Genomic DNA, 24351 nt, shown 5'->3' with positions numbered 1-24351 from the left:
CTGGAGTAGTCAGCAGGTTAAAAGGGAAAGCAGAAGAGAACTATATGGAAGCCCAAGGACAAGAAAGAGGCGCAGAAGCAGATGTGGTTAGAGGTTACTGTAGTCACTGACATGTGTGAAGACATGCACATACCATTTCTTGCATCACTTGTATTAAAGGATGCAGTACACAGGGTAGAATATTTCCAAACTAAATGCCATGAGGATGTCCAAAGTATTTTGCTAAGGAGAAGTGGAAGAAGCTCACAGGCAGGGTCAGCATTTTTGCTGCTTGAGGATCTACCTCTGAATTTTTGCCTCACAAACATGTCCTAAGACAGCCTGTGAGTTCTGCAGTATCTCTTCATCACCTACATAATATATCCATACTGGTTTAACAATTGCTTTCATACCAGAATTATTATTTACTCAAAATAGAGACTTATATTTGTTGTTAGAAAGTGTATTTTGCATGCAGGTCATCCTAATAGCTAAAGAATTTGTTATAAGCAGACATATCATTATAAATGGATTTGATATTATTAGGAGTTCTATTGGTTCTATTCTCAAGAGGTCTTCCAAGTACTTTATAGTAGCAGAATTACAGAAATTAACACAAAGGAGAATTTTTTTGCTTACAGGTAAAGCTGGTTTTATTTTACTGCTTTTATTGAAAACTTGAGCTTACTTTATACCTGTTAAAATGACTATTTTTGACTTGGTGACATGGTGAGTAGGCTTTGTGACATAAAAAGCCGAGCTACAGAAGCCAAAGTTTTTGTTACTTCATTTTGAACTGATGAACTTAGGCTTTGGTTCCTTGGAGCAGTGAATCTGCCAAAATCATGGGTAAGCCATGACGGAAAAAAGTGCAAAGCTTGTAAAAACTCTGGAGATAAGTGAACCTGGGTTTGGTATTTTCCTGATAAAATAATTGTATTGGTTTCAGCTGACACTCCTAGCTTGTTGCTATGAAGAGAGGTCCATGAACTAATTTGTCTTGCAACATGGATATGTGATATAAATACTCTGGCACTTTGTGCCGGATGATCTAAAGGAATAGGCTATATACAGAAAGATCTCCTTTGTCTTAGGAAAGAGAAAGAACTGGAATTTTAGTAGATCAGATTTCAGTAAGCCAACAATATACTGTATTATGTTGACCTTTTAAATCACTCTATAACTTGATTGGCTGGAAATCTGTTTTATACTCCTGGCAAACTCTCAAACTGAAGTTAACTACATGTCCAGTACAAATATTGAATATTTAGAAGGACAGAGTACTTCAGAAATCTGCTGCCTTTGACATTGTTTATCAGATATTCAGATGCTGATATTTTGTTCTCCAGGAAAACTGTAATGAGAATGTAGAACATATAATGGCATTATATGAATGTGCTGTTATTGCAGAAATGATTGATGAAGGAAAAAAAGGTTGAGAAGTTTCTTATGTGAAAATAACTGGAGGTGTGTGCTCAAACTCTAAACTAAGAAGGGTGACATAAAGTTTGGTAGTCAGATCATTAGCGTACTTAATTCCTGGTAGAACTGAGACTCATTGGATATTCAGTCTCATAAAAATAACCCCTTTAACTATGTAATTGTTTAGGTATTGAACTTTAGCCCCAATTAGAAAATTAAGATCTTTTTATGTGAACTTTCATAAACACTTAAAAATGTTCATATTTGCATATGTATTTGCTTAACATGATGTGATGCTCAGAATTTATTTTCTAGATCCTATTTTACTGTCTTGCAGCCTCGAAATATGTTTGACAGACTCGATATTCGAAGAACTTAAATATGTTCTTGTACCAGTCTCTCCTAAAGAGTTACTTCAGATAGCTTTTTCAGAACACACAATGCTATTTTGTAATCCCTGGAACCCTCCTTCCTCACAAAAAGATTGGCTTGTGTTTTTTGTTGTCATTAAAATTCCTTGGAAGTCTCTTTTTAATCACCCAAATGTGAGTAGGTCTGATTGCCCTCCTCCCCATCCCAAATTCAAAATAGCAAACCTTCAGACATGAAATTAGATCTTAATTGTACTGGATAAAAATGACAATAACCTGATTTATTGTAGGCTTTCTTCCCTTCAACTGCATTAAATGTCAGGCAACAGTAAAAGTGCAGAACCCTCTAGCAGTTTGCTATTAACTTGATTGGATCTCCCTGTTTATCACTGGCGCTTGAATGAATATAAATTTCTCAGTATGACAAGCATGTTGACACAAAACAAACAGGAATCTGTTTATAGTGACATTTCTCTAATGACTTAATAATTAATAGTTACTCCTTATTATAATTAAATTGAACAGAACAAAAGATTATCATCATAAAGGAAGATTTATTACACTTGTCTTTCTCATTTTGAGCTGAGAACTTAGCAGTCCATGCATTGCTGCGTAGTACATTCCTTCCAGCACGCTTTCAAAGTTATTGTTAAAGCAAAACCTACTTGAAAATGCTTTGTCATTAATGTCTTCCGATCATCTTCAATTTGCCGAAACTTGGCCTTCAGCCCTTTCATTTGTGTTTCCATTTTTAAAACGTACTGGAAATCCCTCTGAGTCCGTAGATTTAAAACTTCAATAGATTGGGACATATTCTGAACCTGTTAAAGAAGAACACTCTCTAAATGCACTTTCTGTTGCTATATGTTCTTTTTCCTGGTTAGGTAGTTAAATGTCAGGCAATAATATGTGCTTATGTCCGTGCTTTAGTTGTGAGTCATTTATACCAAAGTATACTTCTAAATTCCATAACTGTTCCATAAATGCTCCATAAATTCCATGACAGTACAGAAATAGGGGAACAGGGCTAACAGGATTACCAGGAGCAAGACCTTGAAGAGGTAAAGAGAGAGGTATCTTTTTAGTACCATTATCAGTGGGCTCAATAAAGACTTTTGGACAGTGGAGTCTACTTTGACATTTGTAGTAGATGCTGTTTTTCAGGATATGCTAGATAGCACATGTTTCCTTTCAAGCAATTTGGGAGGGACAGGACTGAGATTTGGAGATTTTGGTTAGTATGAGGAACATGTTTTTTTTTTATTGCTAGTAGGCATTTAAATAATATTTCAGTATAAGGAAATTATGAGACTATCCAGAGATAAGTTGGAGTGTGACCATCATCAAACAGGTGTTTGCTCATGATTTTGTAAATAGATACAAAATTAGATATTTTACACAATTGTCTCCTTGGTAGAAACCCACATTTTTTACAGATGAGTAGTGTGAATGTTCAGGTAACTTCTGTAGAGCAAGTGACTTTGTAGCTATAGCGAGCACTTTTACCAAGAACTGTATTCTAGAACAAAAAGCTTATGTTATAAAAGCAATGCTTTTGCCAGTCATAAAAAGAATACATTTTGCAAGTACAATTATTTCAATAAGTGGTTTGCTTTCCCAAAACATGAACAAAGTAGACTGCTGTAAATGTACCGGGCACCTTCCTAATAGAAGACAGTTCTGGCAGTATTCCTGTTGTTTTCAAGAATATGCAATGTTTGAACTGATATTCATGTCTGAAACTAATACACTGTGACCTACAGAATGTGTGGGTTCAGCAAATACTCTTTAAATACTCTTACAAATAGTGTATTAGTTACGGAACAGTTGCCATTAGCAGTTCACAGAAAGTATTTTTAACAAAAAAAAAAAAAGGTAATGTTTCTATTTTTCTTTGCTTTCTATTTGTTGAAAGCAGGCAAATGAAGTCCTTCAGGTCTTTGAAGAACTTTGTTTCCATTTGGCAGAAGATTCATTCACATAGAGGCTCTAATTAAATGACTGCGCATGGAGGTAGTGTAGTGATAATATGACATGATACACTCATCATGACCAGAGTTCTAATAATAAGAAAATAGCTTTTAGAGAACTTATGATTTAGGTTCTTTTTTGGGGCAGTTTGAAAACTATGTTGAGACCTTAACACCCCTTTACCTCCCACCCGAAAAGAAAGTAAGAAGTTTTTACATTAATATTTGAGTGTTTGGGAAACATGCTAAAGCAATGACTCTGGAGGACTGAAGCCTTCCTCTGGTAAGTAAACAAGCAGGATGAGGGGAGGTCACTCCTCCTCTGTATACTGGTTTGCCAGTGTTCTCTCCCAGATTTCATGCTGTGGTCTCTGTCACAACCTGAAACTAAGTCTCTGATGAAAGTGATTTTTAGGAAGGGAAAATATTGAGGGGATCTTTCACTATATTAGCAGATTTTTCTAGAGTGATTTTTCTATAGTTAGAAAAATACTGAAAATTGTATGCTTAAAAACTGTATTTTTAAGTCTACATTTTATGTAGCTTTCCACTGTCTCAAGCCTCAGGTTCTGTACTGCTAGATGTGATACAGTAACTATCACCTTGGTTACTTACACAAGGGAATGCAGAATAATAGTTATTGTTGATGCAAAATAACACTGCACTGGTTTTACTTACATACGCAGTAGTGGATAATACTTGAAATGAGATTTAGGGTGTTTGGGGAAAAATTGCACCACCAGAGAATGAATAAATAGTATTATTTGAAGAAAAAAAAACAAGAATACTGTAACTGTTTCTCTTCTGTAAAGTCTGCTTGGCAGTGCTGTCATATCTGTATCTTGTCCTTTGTTGATAAGAGACAAGGAATGACCTTCAAGAGTCTCATATGCTTGAAGCAGAAGCTGTATTTTAAATTCCACAGCTACAAGCTCCTTTGAGGTGGGATTTGTAACTGGTTTTACACAGAAAAATCAGTCCTGTCTGTGTGTGTATGGAAGAATTTTGGGAGGAGTGAACAAGAGAAAAGATGCAGCTTTGGTTTGCTAAGTGATTTGGGTTTGGGAAGGTGTGATACAAGGAAAATAGACCAGTGGTGATCAGTGGCAAGAATACAGGTAGGGGATATATATCCTGAAGAAATATTTGTATAAGATAATTCTTCAGTACTCCATCATGTATTGAGGGAAAGGAGTGGATTTTGGTGGGAAATGTAGTGCTCAAAAGGAGGAGTTTTTTATGGGGAAGACTTACCTTCTCTAGCAGTTGTCTGAGTTGCCTGCTTTTGGCATCTCTTGAACACAGGTTTTGTTCAGGTGCAACAACAGTGCAAATGCAACGGCCGTCAGGATCCTGGGCTGAGCTATAAACTTGCCACCCTTCCTTGGGGCTAATCTGAGTCTGTAACAACAAAATAATAAGTAAAAGGACCCGAACTGATATTTTGTTGTCGTCGTTATTTGAAAACTCACTACCTCAGAGTATTTTTAATCTTGCAGTATATGCTTAAAGTGAGGTCAACACTCAACAACTAACGAGATCGGCGTTTTCACACTGTTTTATTCTATCTCACACCTCTGTAATGGTTCTTGAGAAGTGTCCAGCACACACTGTTTCCAAGGGTGGATGAGAACAATTTTCAGCTTGTGATTCAGCACAAACTAGGTAATTTAAGTCTTTGCAAAGGGATGTTACAGTTTTTCATCAGCAGAGAACGAACATGTCCTTTCAGCCTGAATGGCTTACTTTAGACAAATGGAAACAACAAAGACAGGAATGAACAAATCAAAAAGGCCAAAGAGGGAGCACTGTGACACACACTGAGACTTGGCTCAGCAGCAGTCTGGAGTGTGAGGTAGCAGGTTTGCTCTAAAAGAAGCAGCATGCAGAAAACTGCTCTTCATTGACTTCTACTGCACAGACACCAAAGGGAAGAACAGCTGGCTTTAGGAGAACAATACACAGAGAAGTGTGTGGTTAGTTCAGGGGAATGGTGGTTGTGGCAAGCATGGCACAGTGCAATTAAGACATTGCAAGTCCTTCACTAGGACAAATTAATTCTGGAAGTTTCTAACCTGTTCTTTTTTACGGCCACTGTGACTGAGAAAGAAAACAAACAAACAAACAATCACGTTTGCTTACAGAGCAGGCTAACAATGCACTGCAGTTAAAGTCTGTGTGATACCTGGTGAGACTTGTTATCTGTCTGTCTAATGGGATGTATAGAAATCTCTCACAAGTGTGAGAAAAGACAATAGAATTAGATGATTGAAAAGATTCAGGTGATGGAATTAAAACTAATGGACCCCAGAAGTGATTTTTTTTTTAAATTTTCTTTTAAAATTGTAATTTAAAATTAATCTTGCTCATTATTCATTCTTAATAATACAGTACTGACTGTTGAGTTTCATAGTACAGGTGTTAATGGGTGCTGTGAAGTAATTTTGGGCTGGACACAGTTGGAATCAATTACTAGTTATATTATAAAACTGTGCTCAATGTCAGCAGTGAGAGTGATTATTTAAACTGGCAAGCTTTGATATTGATGCTTTACTGGCTGCTCAGTGCAGAATTACTTGCAGAGTTCCTCACCTCAGAAGAGGTGCATGTCTCTGTAGACTGAAGTTAGAAAAGAGCACAGACTCTCCATTTTCAATGACTCTTCTGAAGAAGTCACTGAAGGTAGCAGTGACCTATTCTACTGTAGTTAACTGAGAAATCAAAATAGTATTTGTGTGAAAGGGTATTGTTCTCCTCTTTTGCAAGGAAAACCAAAGTGTCATAATGTAGATAACTGAAAAAAAGATGACAGCTGAACTTGCCTTCAGGTTTGCTAGTAAAATGTATCCAGAGTTCAGTGCTAAATTATACTGCCCCTCTTCACCTTAACTTTTAGGGCTAAGAAAATCTAGTTTAAGACCTGGAGAACAATACAAACTAGACAAAATTACGTCTGCAGAGACCATTTATTTTGAGCAACTACTAAAATTGTGAGCTTCAAGAAGTGAAGGCTATCAAGGCAGTTAACCCTCAAGAAGTGTAAACTCTATTCACAGCAGTAGATTCCAGGGTACTCTGTAGAACTTATGCCCAGACAGTGTTGCCATGCAAGAGCAAGGAAGCGGAATTCTCACTGAAGTTCGGGAACCCATTCAGGAGCATAGAGTTTGTGATTACAATTCCTTTAGGACAGAAATAATTCACATGAGTTTATGAAAAATTGTGATATTTGAGCCTTACACCTGCTACATTTAGATTGGTAGCAACTGATTTTGCTACATTCTAGTAAGTTTTCTAAAGTAGAAATGTATGAGATACCAGGATCATGCGCAGCCTATAGTAAAGCCATTATAATCCAGGCTGTGTTATCAAAGGTACTTATGTCATGGGTATCTCTTTTTGGCTTTACCTAAGGGAAAACCCCTGACTAACTTAGCAGATACTTTCTTATGGGGTCTAACATGGCTTGATCTGAAAAAGTAACTGCTATTTGGGAAAATATTTCTCACAGTGAGAGATTGTCAGGCCCAATCTGGTTATTTGCTGCCTCTGCATAAGTAAGTGCTTACGTAGTACTCCTACAATTTAGGCTACAGTTCTTTGTGGTATTCTGTGGTTCCCTGTATTTAGGCCATTAGAGTTTATTCATTAATTAGGCTGACAGAGAAAAACAAGTGTCTGTGTAGGTTCTCTGTTACTTTTTCAGTTTGACATTTAACCCCCACCTGAAGTAGAAACTACTGTGACATGCAGGGAACAAGCTAGAAGGCATCAGAACCTTACAGAAGCTACTGAATCTACTCTTCAGATACGGGCTTACTGCTGACAGGCAGTCAGTAAACAAGCAAAGTAAACAAGCAAGGAAGGAAAGAACAAGTGGAGAACAGCAACAATAATTATATTAGTTCTTGAAAATCTGGTAAAACAGAGTAGTCCCTATAAAGATGAGTATTAACCATTGCCTTGGCAGGCTGCTGTGCCACAGACTCACTTCACTTACCTCCAAAATACATTGTTTTTCACTTGCCCTTTTATATATTCTGATAAAACTCTTACTTCCATTTATACTGACAGGACAAATGGCAGTGTGTATGCTTAAATATGGTTGCTTAAATATAAACAGTATATTATCAGTTTGTCTTGCAATTTCAATCCTGGACTGAAAGAGAGCTCAAAAGAGGAGGCCCTTTCCCTGATCCCACCTCCTTGTACAATTCTTCCAGAAGGGAGGAGATTGGGAAATTTTGTGGTTTTTTTTTCTTTTTTCCTGATACTATATACACATTTATGAGCTGTGTATCTGCTAGGGGAGACATTCTGGAGAAGTGCATGTGCTGCACTGTTCATTGGACAAGCTGCCAGTGGACAACTCTTGATGGCAGTTAAAAAACAATCAGTGGTGATCTCAGTATTACTGAGCACCTGGAGCATGAAGCCTCTCGGCCAACATCTAATGTTTAGAGACACAGAAAGACCACAGGTTTGTGGTCCTTGGTTTTATGCAAAAAGAACCTCACGTGACTGAAGTTCATATTTGTTTTACTTGGTAGATGCTGCCAAGCTCAGATAATCTGTTTTTTATGCTCATTTTCCTAGCTACCCCTCCTGAAACACAAAATATGCATGTAACTTCAACTCAGTGAGTGCAAAGAGCATCACTGAAATAATACTTTTACATCATTACATCATTTACATCAGCAGTGCTCTGTTGTAGCCAAGGGAAGCATGACAGTTTACTTGGAATGTGAACATGTTAACATATATAAACACGTATGTGTGTATGTATAATTATATAATAGTATGTTATAATAACTAGTGTGTATCTTGTAGTCAGCTGCAACTTTAAACTTAGATTTAAATGTGGTAGGGAACTTTATTACTTATCATATTGCCACAAGAACTAGCAATATATACTGTTGTTCAATAAGCACAAGTGAAATTTAAGGAAAATAAAATTGAACTTTTTCTTGTCTTCTCACTAATTCTTGCTGCTCTAGACCACAACAGAATTCTTCCTCACAGCACCATGCAATTAATTTTGAAGTAGTAATATTTAAAGTCTAAATGCAGTGATTTTCTGCATGCATACATTCAATTAACTAAATATCAATGAGTAAATGCATCCTTTTTAGTTACAACTATAAAGCTAAGGTCTAAGCATAGTGCACTACCATACAAATAGTTAAATTTACATTTTATATAACATACTATTATGTAAACATCTGGTTGCAGTTACACAAAAAGATAGTGTTGTACTAAGTATTTAGGAAAATGGTATTCTACTTTAATTTATGGATACCAGTACAGTGTTCCCCCTTGACCATTTTAATTATTACTTTAATTTAGGCTTCTCATGAGTAGTTAATCACAGCTTTTCTGTAGGTCTTTATTAACAGAGGCTGCTGTATATGAGCATCAATGATACAAAGCGTTATTTGCGTCATTTGTATTCTTCCCATATCAGCCTTTCTAAAATCCTGGAACTCAGCATCCCAGTACCAATTTTATCGTGTCTCTAACAGCTATTTATTTGCTTAACTGTACTCTGATAAAGAAAAACAGGAAAGAATCAGACCCCTTCCACACTGGAATGAATAGCTAATATATAAAATTATTAAGCCAGAAAGAAACCTACTGACAGGTATTTTTATTCTTTTTTCTTAATAACGCAATGCATTTTTCTGGAACAGCAAACATAAGAAAAAAGGTTGAGACAAGTGAAAAGACATTACTGTACTATTTTTAGCATTTCATGCTCAAGATGAAGGCATTTGTTCTGAAATATTTAAGGATGCTATTTTAAAATCTTTCTTTTCATAGTAAGATCCCAACATGCTCACCAGTGCGCAGATTTATGATGCCCAAAGAGAAGCATGCATGAAGTACTGACAGGAAGATTAGTAGCTTAGAAAGAGATTTACAAAGAGGCAACAAACTAAAGCTTTTGCTGGCACTTAAATACTATTTCAGCATTAAGATGGCTTGCAACACATCAGAGCTACTTACTAGAGTGTCTGAAGTGGTAATTCTGGGGGTGTTTAGTCCTACCAGAGATGGGAGAATTTGGGACATCCAGTTAGAGATCATTGCCATGGTACTAAGGACAGCACCAAGCTTCAGCAGTGGAGGACTCATTGCTGTGGAGCTAATGAGTTTTCATAGTGACTGATTATCATCCCAGTGCAGGCTGGCAGTGAGAGGCATGACTGCAGCACAACAGCCACAGCATGAAAAATCAAGCTACCCAGCTTGAATAATCCATTAAAAACACTCACATCCTTATTTGCCCTCTGTCCTTCTGCTCTTACTAACAAATACTTCTATCTCATGTTGACCACTTAGTAAACTAGTTTCTATGCTAATAATAATTGGAATTTCCAGTGGGAGATGGCATAGGGTCAGTTACCTCTTTATAGGTGCTAGAGAGTCAATTAGCACTGAAGTAGTTCAGTCCTCTCAGAGTGGTATGTGTTCCTGTCTGAAATGCAAAAGCCTAATCACAAATCCAAAATCAAATAACTCCCCACTCGCCATCACTGCTTCGGTAGAAATATGCTCAGGTCTGTTTCTAAACATGATGCTATACTTGTTCAAGTGGATGGGGAAGGGGGAGAACTGTTAACCTGCCCATGAAAACACCAGAAGCCTTTTTTAACCTTTCTTGATTTGCTGATCTCACATAAAATTACAAACATCAGTGACTTTATTATTTGCACAGCTTGTTTTTAAGATATTTGTTGTTCATAAAAGAATACTGAAGCAGTAAATATTTTTATTTCTCAGTGTTCTTGCTATTTTACAAGGTTCTATACCAAAGGTTCTTGCTACATGCACGACTGGCAGACCCAGCATGTCTTCATTGTCATTTGGATGGGAACAGAAGACAAATTGTGGGTTGCAAATGTAGCATTCTGCGGCTTCTTTTGGCTCCAATCTGCTGTTAAATCTACTGTTCTCTAGTGCTGTGGAATGATCTCCAGGTTCAGTGGCAATTAACCTTTTCCATAAATTTAGCAAGTATAGCGGGGGAAAAAACCTCAACAAACCTACATCAGAAAAAAAGATTGTAGAAATTATTGCGCTGTTGGGGTAGTTTTTCATTTTTAGGATTATTTTAAAAGGACAAAATGCTGAGTAGGGATTCCTAACAGAAATTATTTTAGAGAGAACTTTCTTTCAAGTTTGCAGAGAGGTAAAAGACAGTATTTTTTCCAGAGGTAGTTATGGACTTTGTTTCTGAATTTGCTTCCAAAAGTGTGTATTTTTCTAAAAGTTGTTTCTGAATTTGCTTCCAAAAGTGTGTATTTTTCTAAAGGAATTTAGTGCTCTGCAGAAATGAAACCTGTAGTGAAACTGGAGTGATGTGTTCTTACAGGAGTGTGTGATCATGGATATATTTATTACAGGTACTAAAACCCTGCAACCAGTTTTTCAGCTTCTGTCGTGGTTTAAACCCAGTCAGGTAACTCGTTCGCTCACTTCCCCCCCTTTCTTGCCCTCCCCCTGCTCTCGGAGGGACAGAGAGGAGAATCGAAAAGAATGCAACTCCCACGGGTTGAGATAAGAACAGTTTAGTAACTAAGGTATAACACAAGTCACTACTGCTACCACCAATGATAATAATGATAAAGGAAATAACAAGGGAAGAGAATACAACACCTCACCACCAGCCGACCGATAACTCGCCCCCCCAGCCCCGACCAAGCACCGACCGATACCTCCTCCAACCCTGCAGTCTCCCAGCCCTTCCGGCTAACTCCCAGTTACATCCTGGGCATGACGTGCTGTGGTATGGAATACCTCTTTGGTCAGTTTGGGTCAGGTGTCCTGTCTCTGCTTCCTCCCAGCTTCCCCTCCCCCCTGGCAGAGCATGAGGCTCACAAAGTCCTTGGCCAAACCAAAACATCCTTGTTATCAGCTCTGTTCCCGAGCTGAAAGTCAAAACACAGCACTGCACCAGCTACCAAGAAGGAGAAAAATGACTGCTACTGCTGAACCCAGGACATTATCCACCCCTTATTCCATACCATTCACGTCATGCTCAGATCCCACATTTTCAATATACCATCACTCTTATCTCAGTGCACTCTTATCTTAATGCATGGACCAGTCCCTATAAAGCTGCTGAGTCCATCTGGTCCATGATGGCAGGCTCCACCTCTTGTAACAGTCTTCCAGAGCAGGAGAGACTGTGTACAGTGTTCACACTTGTGAATAACCTGGGCAATAGTGTCCATTGCTAAGTCCACCCCTCGATCATGAGTCCATCTCTATGTTGCATCTCTGCTCTGATGGCCTGAAGTGCCATGGGCCCACCAGGCTTAAAATAATTCACTGTCCCCTTAAGCAGTTTCTGCAGCTTGTTGCTGGGGACTCCATACAGCTGCCTTCCATCTCCGACGCTTCCAAAGCACTGGAGGGGCCCAGTGGACTAGATACTTGCCCATACTGTCCCACACACCCTGCCACTCATGACTGTCCAGCCTTGGGGAAAACCTCTTGGTCCCCCTATATTGTCGTCTAATCCCAGACAAGACCCAAACCTGACTCTGCTTAACTTTTGAGATCAGACAAAATGGTTGTGGATAGAACACAGCCTGTGTGTGTGCCAACATGCTGATCCCCATCACAATCAGCAGGCAGATCCCAAGGATACCCAAAGGCCATTCAAAACCTTCAGAACTCTCAGCTGATGCTGCTGTACTTGTCACTGGGGCTGGTGTAGCTGCTGTGCTTGCCGGCTCTCCCACCACCAGCTTCTCTTTTCCTGAGCCCAGATCTTCCTCCTCTGCCTTGCTGGGAAATGCTGCGTGGTCTCCTGCATCCTCCTGGGGCTCAGCAGCCGCCTCATTCCTCTCCTCGACCGCCCCGACCTCCTCCACCGGCAGCCGTCCCCTCGCGGCCTCCGGCCCCGGTCCCGCCGCCGCTTGGTCCCCGGGGCCGCTCTCCCGGGCCGCTTCGGCTGCCGCCGGCTCCCGGGGCCGCTCCCCCTCGGCTCCCCGCAGCCTCACGAAGATGGAGAGTAGGGCGAGGGCCAGGACGGTGAAGAGCAGCCGGACGGCCAGGTACAAGTCCACGGCCACGTCCGTCCCCCCCTGCTGCTGGAGCCCGCCCGTATTACAAGCCATTGCCATAAAGCACAGTGAGACAAGAACCTTAGCCCAGGCCCCACACTTGATAAACACTAACACAGCAAATACCAGCTCTACGTAAGTTACAACGGTCTGAAGCTGTGAGATCAAGAGAAATAACTCTGAGAGCCAATAAATCGTCATTGTGATGAGTGACTATTAATCCGGTCAAATCTGTCGTTATCTCAACCCTTCGTGCCCCACGTTGGGCGCCAAAAAGAACTGTCGTGGTTTAAACCCAGTCAGGTAACTCGTTCGCTCACTTCCCCCCCTTTCTTGCCCTCCCCCTGCTCTCAGAGGGACAGAGAGGAGAATCGAAAAGAATGCAACTCCCACGGGTTGAGATAAGAACAGTTTAGTAACTAAGGTATAACACAAATCAGTACTGCTACCACCAATGATAATAATGATAAAGGAAATAACAAGGGAACAGAATACAACACCTCAGCACCAGCTGACCGATAACTCGCCCCCCCAAGCCCGACCAAGCTCCGACCGGTACCTCCTCCAACCCTGCAGTCTCCCAGCCCTTCCGGCTAACTCCCAGTTACATCCTGGGCATGACATGCTGTGGTATGGAATAGCTCTTTGGTCAGTTTGGGTCAGGTGTCCTGTCTCTGCTTCCTCCCGGCTTCCCCTCCTCCCTGGCAGAGCATGAGGCTCACAAAGTCCTTGGCCAAACCAAAACATCACTATCAGCTCTGTTCCCGAGCTGAAAGTCAAAACACTGCACTACACCAGCTACCAAGAAGAAGAAAAATGACTGCTACTGCTGAACCCAGGACAGCTTCTCAGAGCTTGTGCACCAAATTCAGGCTAGGTTTTTCTCTTCCAGCATTCATTCAGAATTACTTCAATAAATCTTCTTTTTAATAAAGACACATTAATTTTGTGAAAAGAAATTGAAAAACAGATTCAGAGCTATTTTATAATCTTATAAGGAGCAATAGAATACAAAGAGACATTTTATGTATACAAGTATTAAACATTTGCTGGGAGTCATAGAGTAAGGTGAGCTGTGAAACACTCAAAAAAACTAATTCACTGAAGAGATGCATTTGAAAACAGTGAACGTGCATGAGTTTGCTTCTATACAGCTTCTGCACAGGAAAACCAGCTTTTTCTAGCTTCTGTAGTAAACACTGCAGTAAAAGACCTAAATATGAAAATGATAATTCCATGCTAAATGCAGTAGTTTTATTTCCCTGTAGCATCTTGAATGCACATGCTAGTTTGCATGCGTTTTGAATTATTTCACATAGTTTGGGTAATCGATACCAAATCTCCTGGGACAAAATAACACACAAGAGCCATTGTCTCCACAGAACTTGGACTACTTTCAAAATATTAGCTAATAGCTGGAAACATTCTTCAGGCCTTGGAACATGCTGCCCAGGGCAGTGCTGGAGTCACCATCCTTGGAAGTGTTCACACGCCGTGTAGACAAGGCCCTCAGTGCTATGGATTAGTGGTGGCCTTGGCAGCGCTGGGGAACGGTTGGAGTTGATGAGCTTAAAGGTCTTTTCCAACCCGGTTGATTCCATGATTGTATGTTGATGTCTGAATAAGAAAATGCACGTTTTTTTCTCAGTTCCAAGAAAAGCATCCCATTAAAAAAATGCTGCACTGGGTCAGTCTCCTCGATCCATTTAGCTCCTTTCTCTAGCAATCCCCAGCAGCGGATGCTTAAAAGAGGAGTATAAAAAGAGAACAAACACATAGTAATACTTTTCTTGGTGTTACCTTCCAGCAAACCGTGATAGTTACTGTGCCAGAGGTTGTACCTTTGTGCTCTACATTTTTTCATGATGCTTTCTTCCATGAATTTCTCAAGTAACTTTTTAACTCATCTGTACTTTTAGAAGGCACAACATCCACTGGCAAGGAGATCCACAGATTAATTGTGTCTTGTGTGAAAAACATGCTTATTAGAAGTCCTGATTCGATTGCAAATTTAAAACATCCTAATCGGCAATCTTCCATTGAAAATAAATAAATAAATTATAACCTTCAGCTGCTTGTAACACCCAGAATTGCTTCCACCTACGTAATAGAAAAACCCCTTCATCAATGCACTTGGATACTGCAAACACAAGCCCATGAAACAACTCAGTTTTGTTAAACCCTGTAACACTGTTTATACCTTTAGACAGCCAGTGGTGGCTCTATTTTATGTTGTTCTGTTGACTCCAGGGAAACCAAGAGCAGCATTAGGTTTCGTAATCAACTTTTGTAGCGGTGCCTGTGGCTGTGTTCTAGGACCTTGGCCTCCTGCTTGTCTGCAGTAAGAAACTGCTGCAATACACTGGCTCTAGCCAGGCATCTGGGTTTCCTTACTGTGAAAACCAGAGTGCAAAGATGGCTGGTATGTGCTCCATTTCAGACCAGTATGGCTTGTGGTGGTACAGGGATGTGCTGCTGGATCCAGAGCCTCAGAAGCGCTCCTGCATTTCACAGTTCTGATTAACTCAGCATATTTCCTGTACTGCAGGAGATACATTTCAGAAAAGCTTGGCTTGTGTGATGGTGGCCATTACATACATTTTTCTGGAGACAGAGACCCTGTGGCAAGACACCCTTGATATTGAGCCTTGAGACAGAGGTCAGTCAGGCATTACCTCAACATGATGAAGGGCATAGCGAGAAGAGGTGTTTCAGTCTTAGAAACAGTTCCTGTTTCAGTGAAGACAGGCTCAAAGTTGTCCACTGAACATATGTGGATGTTGATCTGTCCAGAATAACATCAAGAGTTCAGGCTTTTTGCTGAACTGTTGCCTCTCATTGGCGATTGCTCAATTTCATTAGTAACACCATCAATTGCTTCCAATACAGATTAGGTAATATTTGGCAATGTTGCATAATTTTCTAGTTTTATTGGGTTATTCTGAAGTCCCTCAGCATCCTCAGTATACCTAACCCACACAAAAAAATACTGCCATTCACAAGTTTTATCACCTTTTTTGTTATATCTTCTTTCAGCAGTTTTATAAGTAAATAAATTCCCAAGACATTTCCTTAAGGTAATGATAGATTTGTTTTTTTTTTTTATCACATTGAGTTGCAGCTGTTAATATTTTTGGTTTTCTTCTCTTAAACATTTTCTGCTCCTCAAAGGAACATAACTGGTCCCCTCCTGACAGTTTTAACCTTGGACAAGGCACTTTCAAAAGACAATAAAAAGCTTTTCTGAACTTCAGATGAATAATTACTGCTGATTATCTTTAATCCAGTTTAGTCTGAACTTCTGCAAAGAACACTATTTATTTGGTTGACTATTTCAACTCATGCGAAAAACACTGGTTATTAATGATTATTCCTAACAGATGACACACTGCTTGGTTCTTGTGACACTATTCATTAATGTAATTTAGTACTTTATTTTCTTCCAACTAATTTACCTGCTAAAGAGAAGACCTGCTGCCTTGTGATTCATAGTATTGCTGCTAGATACATCTTTAAAGAGTGTAGTGAGAGATAATCCTCTAGTACTCTCTGCTGGCTATATAACTTGAAATTACCATATAGTTGGTATCTTGTTGGTATCCCCATGGTGCTGAAGTTAGATTACGTATTACTGCACAAGGGCTTTAAAAGCATATTTGCACTGCAGTGCAGGGATGATGGCAGGATGTAGAGGTGTATGAGAGTTTTCTAATGTAGCCTTAGCCCAGGAGCTAGCAGTAGAGTAGCTTACACTGGAACACTGTAAATTCTAAGTATGTGACAGCTGTGTCCTATACTGCTGAAAATCTAACGCTAAACTTGGGGTTGTTTACATGGGCTACACCCTTCCCCTAGACAGGGATGTTACTTATTCAGTGTAATAGCTAATATTCCACATATCTAACTTCCTCAGTTCATGAACCTATTTGTCTAATAGTTGATTCAGAGTAATCCCAGACTGGTTTGGGTTGGAAAGGACCTTAAGCTCATCCAGTTTCAACCCCCGCCATGGGCAGCAGGTTGCTCCAAGCCCCTGTGTCCAACCTGGCCTTGAACACTGCCAGGGATGGGGCAGCCACAGCTTCTCTGGGCACCCTGTGCCAGCGCCTCACTGCCCTCACAGGGAAGAGCTTCTGCCTTATCTCCAGCCTGAGCTTCCCCTGTTTCAATTTGAACCCATCACCCCTTGTCCTATCACTACAGTGCAGCATGAAGAGTCCCTCTCTGGCGTATATTTGCAAGAGAAGGCATATGTGAGAACAGAAAGAGTCTCTGAAAAGTCTACTTTCCCGAAAAGTGGAAATACTGGCACTGTATTTTGTTTGTGCTCTTATCAGAACTGTAAAAATGTCCAAGAAATCTTTCTGTTAAGGAACTAAAACTTTAATTTCAGTTGTATTTTGCCTTAAATATTTGGCTAAATGAAAAAATGGCAAGCAAATAGTAGAAATTTTGGAGAGAAATACATCTGAAATCACAAAGATCTTGCCAGAAACCACAGAAAAATTGAAGAGTTATTCTCCTGTTGTTAGGAAGTAGAAATCAAACTTTATGATCTGTGTTTCAGTTCAGCTCTGCTTTGCTTTTCTTTTTAAAGGAAAAAAAAAAGGTGTAATTTCACATTTTTAGTCTATAAACTGCCATGAAGTAGTTTTCTAAACAAGACCTAGAAAGCAACAGCAGTTCTAAAACCTGAGCATTGTTCTTTATCACCCTGAAATTTCTACTAGTATGATAGCTTCCCCTTTTCATAGCTGACTTCTCTGGAAGTCAGTAAAAACTAAAGTATTTATACTGAATAACTACAGATGCCATCTTTTGATCTTATGTAAAAGTATTTGAATCTGTAACAATTCTAGTTCTGTCAGGGTTATTGTATACTATATAACTGTATTGTATACTATATACTATTGTATAATATATAATATATTTATATTGCATCAAAAGGAGCATGACCAGCAGGTCGAAGGAGGTGATCCTGCCCCTCTACTCTGCTCTTGTGAGACCTCACCTGGAGTATTGTGTGCAGTTCTGGTGTCCTCAGCATAAAAAGGACATGGAACTGTTGGAACAAGTCCAGAGGAGGCCGCGAGGATGATGAGGAGCTGGAGCACCTCCCATATGGAGACAGGCTGGGAACATTGAGGCTGTTCAGCCTGGAGAAGAGAAGCTGTGTGGAAACCCTGTAGCAGACTTCCAGTATCTGAAGGGGGGCTACAGGGATTTTGGGATGGACTATTCATTAGGGACTGTAGTGACTTGGGTTGCCCAAGGAGTTTGTGAATGCTCCATCCCTGGCAGTGTTCAAGACCAGGCTGGACCAGGCCTTGGGTGAGATGGTTTAGCGTAAGGTGTCCCTGCCCACGGCAGGGGGGTTGGAACTAGATGATCTTAAGGTCCTTTGCAACCCTAACTATTCTATGATTCTATACCAGTCCTGTAATATTCAATTAGTATATTATAAATTATTAGGGATATTAAAGGTATTCTTAAGGTATTATATGAATGCCTTTATTTATTTTTATAATATAAGAATTTGGAGACTCTTCTAGTCTCTGCTGTTTACTTTCACTTTGAGACCTTGTGACATTTTTATATGGGTTAAATAATGTCTAAAGTAAATGAGAATACAGCTTAATGTTACGTTAGTAAAACTGAGGTATGACAATCTCTGTCTTATAAAAAGTAATTAATGTCAGTATTAGGGATATCAGCTTGCCAATGATCTGAGAGTCAGCAATATGTGATATATAAATGCATATATGAAGTACCTTCTGGTGGAGGAAAAGAAACAGTGATTGTGAGAAAGACAAAGTGGTGCAGTTCAGCAGCAGCCACTTAAACCTGATGTCATCTTATTTAATGTGTGTGAGAAAAAAACCAGAAAGTTACCTCCTTCCCAAATATTTCTTATAATTCTAAATCCTGTTCATGGATAAATGCTAAAAAGGCTTTGCTTAAAACCTTGCATTTTGTGCGGATAGCAATCCAAGTGATTCTATCCTCATGGCTCAGATGTCTTAAACAGTTTCCTTTGAAGCAAAGCAAATTCATGAATCTTAAATCTCAGGAAGTTTGTACTTTGACAGGTTAGGTTTAGAAAGTAAGCTCATACAAAGAAGTCAAAGCTTTCCTTGTCATAGTGTTGTCCTATATTGTACAGAGTTCTTTTTCTCCATGTGACATATTGTAGTGGTGACTCAGGAGTACACTGACTTAAAGAAGTATGTCAGTACATTAGTCATATCCCTGAGCATTATTATTTATTCACATAAGGTTAATGCATGTATAAAGCAAAGTTCTCAGAATCTGAATAGCAATTAAAATTCATCCAGCTGCAGCTGCACTGGGAGAATACACCTTTATCCTTTGCCAATTCCAAGTTTCTGAATTTAGAAACCCTGAGAAACCATTAACTTCTTCATCTAACAATGGTTTTGTTCAACAAAGTAAGACCTTTGTTACTTGTGAGTAGTAATATACCTGTTCTTTGTAAGAGCAGACTGAGAGGTATGTGCCTTTTATAGAGAATTTGCTTTCACCAGGTCATCTGTGCATACACAGTGACATTCTTCAGTCAGGCATCTCCACTGACAGTACAAGAATTGGGCAAGGGATTTTTGTTGACTGTTACATGCTTCTATACTAATGCTTTTGAGGTGACATGCTTTCTGAAGTGAACTTTCCTAAATTCCTTGTTAATTGGAACAGTTGGTGAAAAAATGGGCAGGGAAGGACTAACTGAAATGAAACCAAAGACTTCTTCAGTTGATTTCCTACCATTTTGATTTTCAATAACATTTATATCAGACACTCAGTAAAACCTCATTAGCATTGCTAAAATGTGTGATATGATGATAGATCAAATGGGAGAAGAAGAGTTTAGTGAAATTACCCTTTTCTGTTCTGTCCTCTTTGCAATCAAGGTTATTCATGCTAGCTCATAAAGTTTCTTTTCTAAATATAAAGATGTGTTTGCTTTGTAGAGAGTGACTAACGATTGTGCAGCGAGTTCTTTTCCCTTCAACCCAAGTTGGGAATCTGATGCTTTTGGAGGACCTTGGGATCCTTCCTCTTCCTGTGAACATCCACAGAATGGCAGGGTGCAGTGTTGCATGGGCATTGCATAGTACAACAGTCAAGATGTTCTTCTGAAAACTGTAGGGATAAATAAAATGTGTTTTCATCTTGGTTGCCATTTTCCTGAAATGACGTGATGTCAATTTTGTGAGTTTTGATATGGATGATAAAGATTTTTGCATATGGGTGAGAAGCAAGATTGTGAAAACTGGTTTGAACATGAAAAGCTTGCAGTAACTCGTAATACTAGCAGGGCAAAGAAAAGAAAGCTGCAGGGAGGAAGAGAGAGGGGAAAAAATGGAGCTGAAAGTACTGAGACATACTTAGTGATCAAATATTTGAGACTGCTGTCTCTTTGCTCCTAACTTGTCACTTGAATGTAACAAAAGAAAGATACCTAGAAGACAGACAATCCAAACCACCTTTTTATAAATTTAGTATTTATGCATAGGACAGTGTGTCCATCCTCAGCATGATCATTCTGTCCCCTTGGGTATACCGCTTGCTGTGTGAGGGTTGATATCCTTCCTTGAGAATTAACAAAATCCTGAACTGGTTAATATTCTAAGCATTGGAAGTTGCCTCTTGTGAAAGAAATAATTTGTATCCTGACTTTCATAGAATAATAAAATGGTTAGGGTTGGAAAGGACCTTAAGATCCCCCAGGCAGGGATGCCTCACACTAGAGCAGGTTGCTCCAAGCCCCTGTGTCCAACCTGCAACACTTAGCAACTATTAGGAGAGGACATGTTCTTTTGATTAGAAATGAGAGATGTACATTGACAGTTCTCATACAACTAGGCACAGAAAATAGTGAGCAATGTAGAATATTTCTTCAAACTTGTTGAAGATAAAAACTGGAGAGGTAGTCTGAACAACTATGTTCATAATATAACTACATGGCTTGCATGGTGGTTCTTAAAGGTGAATCATTCCAATACTTGTGATTCTTCACTGTTTAATGTGTTATCCTTTATCCCATATTTCACGTGTCTCTAGAACAGGCATCGAATCCTGTTCTCTGAGATAGAAAGCTGTGGTCTCAGACTAACAATGATGTGACTATCGATTTTCCAGTTCTTACAGAACATGACTGCAGCAGTTGGGAGATGGTAGAAAACGGCTGGGCTTCCTGTTGCTTTGCAGTCACGCAGTGGAATGTTTGATACTACAGGCTATGGCAGAGAGAGAGAGAACAAAGCTTTTACAGCACAGTAAGCACTTCTGACATCAAACTGATCAATGCCTTATCCCTCAAAAAAGGCTCACATTTCAGCTTCCTGATCCAAAGTAATCTAAAAACAAATATCAGTAAACACCAGTCACATGACACTCATTTCTTATAGTTGCAATTTATGACCAAAGGAAACAAGGTCATTCAGAATTTACAAGATGGCTGGAATTTTGCAGTTCTGTGGGGTTTAGGGAGCTGACAACAGAGGAGTACAAATGCTGAAGACCGAAGTGGTATTACATTAGAAGCCTTCTGTTTACTGACACTCTCTATAGAGACTGTAGTGACAGGACACGGAGGAATGGGTTTAAACTGAAACAGGAGAAGTTCAGGTTAGATCTAAGGCAGAAGTTCTTCCCTGTGAGGGTGCTGAGGTGCTGGCACAGGGTGCCCAGAGAAGCTGTGGCTGCCCCATCCCTGGCAGTGTTCAAGGCCAGGTTGGACACAGGGGCTTGGAGCAACCTGCTCTAGTGTGTGGTGTCCCTGCCCGTGGCAGGGGTTGGAACTGGATGATGTTAAGGTCTTTTCCAACCCAAACCAGTCTGGGATTGTATGATTTTCAAAATGTGTTTTCAGCAATTTAACTCTACGGCTGTTTTATATCATCTCCACTTAATCCCTGTGGGCAGCCATAAACCTGTTTTTATAATATCAAAATTAAAAACTGTAGAGATGATGATGATGATTGTTATTATTTCATACAGGAAAAAGGTCTGAAATGTGCAAAGAGTGGGCATCAATAGCAGCTTATAAGTAAAGATTTCATTTCCAGAGAAAAAAGGTTTCTGCCCGCAAGTAGTTCAGTGCAGGCTTTTTCCATTCTAGCTTGAATTAGGAGCAATCCACCAATTCAGAATGACAAAGTCAGTGAGTTTTTCAAGGCCTGCTTATTAATGTGACTGTGAAGAAAAAGATTCACAGGCTTAGCTAGTGAAGTTTTTACATAAGCATTTAGATCTCACTAATAAAAAGGGCCGAGATTTTGGTTAATGAAAGCATTTACATAACTTTCAAGGTTTCATACAAATTTTACAGGGAGATTTAATGAACTCATTAACAAATGACAGAGAAATTTAATAGAAGATTTCTGCTAAATCTTGTAATGAGTTTCTGCAATTTGGCCAACAGTGGTGCAGAAAGTGAAGGAACTGTTTGCACAAGGGCAAAGAATAACTTTGGACCTACAACTTGTGCTGCAGCTCCTGAAAAGTGTTTTCAATCCAAAAAGAAAATTTAAAAGCCATGCACAAACTTGTCTCAATGATCCCAAAACAAGAAAAGGAAATTTAAGTCCAAACTACTGTAAAAGTCACGAGGTTAAGACCTGCTCCACTGTCAAAGAATATACAGCGTTTTCACTAAGCAAAATCCCTATGCTCTTCAGGTCTGAAGCCTAAATTATCCACAGTGGAAAAGTTGTAATTAATTGTTGTGATAGCACAGTACCTTAAAAGTGAGAGGACTAAAATACAGCCAATTACGCAGTTCACCTGAGATGCTGATTTGCATTTCACTGAAGTTTAAGTTTCAGACTATCTGGTATGAACTTTTCTGTAATTTAAAAGGGAAAAAAAAATAAATCAGTCACATTCCATAATACAGAATACAGTGTTCAAGATCTAGATATATAACTGTAGTCTTCTTGCACCCAAGCCATTCATGTATCATTCCTTCATACGCTGAAAGTAACTGAGAATATTGATACACTAGTTGTCAAGAGAGAAAATCTAACGAAATTGTGTCATCAATATTGCTGGAGCTAAAAGTGAAAGTCTTTAATCATAGGGAAGTATTTTTCTGGATGATTTCTGTGAACTTCCATTTAGTATCATGAGTTGTAATAATGCCTTTCATAAGCAAACAAAGCATCATCATTTTGGTCTCAACAGTGAGCATAAACGCTTTAATTTTTACCTGGTAACCCAGTTAATACAAACATCCCAGGCACAATGTGTGCTCTATGGATGTATCTATGCTGTATTGCTTAGGGGGGTGAAACCGTCTTTTTAAGTATCTTGATAGCAAAAGAGAATTAAGAAATGCTGTAAAGAAGTAAAGATTACATTTTCAAATGTAGCTTGGAGGAGAAAATGATGAAGTATTTAATATTTCAAGAACAAATTTAAATATATACTCTTTTCAGGCACTTCTAGATATAAGGAAGTTGATGATTGCTGGTGGGCTTAAAATGATTAGTAATTGAAATCTCATGAAATGAACCTAGCTTCCTTTTCATTATTAGAAGCATTATTTGTCTTGCATTAGTGTGTATCTAGCCATGATTCAGATCTCTTGCTTTTAAAAAGCACCAAGACATTAAATCATAACAGTAAAAACTATCAACATGAAACTGGAAAAGAAATGGGTACATCTTTGCCAATTTGTTAAAGCGCTGGTGATGTTAAGACAATTAAATAGCAATAAAAAAGCACTAAGATCCATCACTGTTAGCCTTGGAAATTGGTTTTAAATTTATAACTAGAATAAAATGATTTAAAACCTACATAAAAAAGAGATGGTTTGACAGAAATAGGGAGATGCTGAAGAAAACACTGAAGTGGTCAAAAGTAGGAAGCCGAAGAAACTGCATTTCACATATACTTTTTTATTGAGTGTTCACTTTGGATGGACTAACAAATTATAATAGATTTGTTTTCTTATGAATATAACACATAGTCAATTTGTTCCAAATAAGGAAAAAAGTGATTCCAGATGGAACCCAACTCATTGCTTAGGGAAAATATTTGTCTTTCTGGGGCCAGATGGGATGCCATAGGGTTATTTGCAAGGATTTTGTGTTTTGGTTTTCAGGGAAATGCCTGCTGCCTGTAGGCAAAGGGGAAGGAAAGAGGCAAAGGAGCAAGGAAAGTTGAAATATTGATGCATGACTTTAGCAATGCACAGTCAGTAATAACAAGAAAACTTGGCGAAGAGGTATATAGGAAGAGATAATTTTCAAGATTCCTGCCTAGGAAATCCTATTTTGATGATAATGCAACTTTTTCTGCTTGATAGTGCTAGTCTGCAATCTTTGTAGTCTTGCCTAAAAGGGTAAGGAAGTGTTCTTGTCCATCAGCAGCAACTATGACTTCGAAATTATCTGAGCTGATTTTTTTTGAAAGGGGTGACCAAGATATGACATACTTATTCCAGCCAAGTTAAGAAAGCTTTTCATTCCCAAACTGTACCAGGCTTAGGAATGTTAATCTACCATAAAAATA

At 39.1% G+C, this 24351-nt stretch overlaps 1 protein-coding gene across 2 annotated transcripts in view; it reads right to left on the bottom strand.

Annotated features, from left to right (window-relative positions):
- OLFM3 (olfactomedin 3) overlaps positions 1-24351 on the bottom strand; it is a 60875-nt gene that overhangs the window by 10424 nt on the left and 26100 nt on the right. Inside the window, exons 2-3 of one of the 2 annotated variants that reach the window (XM_057401896.1) lie at positions 4997-5143; positions 2438-2593 (exon numbers count right to left, since the gene is read on the bottom strand). In XM_057401896.1, coding sequence (XP_057257879.1) covers positions 2438-2593; positions 4997-5143 — 303 coding nt within the window. The remainder of the gene's footprint in view (positions 1-2437; positions 2594-4996; positions 5144-24351) is intronic. The other variant, XM_057401906.1, reaches the window with a different exon arrangement.

Source organism: Pezoporus wallicus, unplaced genomic scaffold (genome assembly GCF_028554395.1).
Source record: "Pezoporus wallicus isolate ANWC-B61680 ecotype Strahan unplaced genomic scaffold, APGP_CSIRO_Pwel_v1 contig_3489, whole genome shotgun sequence".
Taxonomy (NCBI): domain Eukaryota; kingdom Metazoa; phylum Chordata; class Aves; order Psittaciformes; family Psittacidae; genus Pezoporus; species Pezoporus wallicus.
Note: the sequence above shows the minus strand (reverse complement) of the source record. Positions and strands in the feature narration are given on the sequence as shown.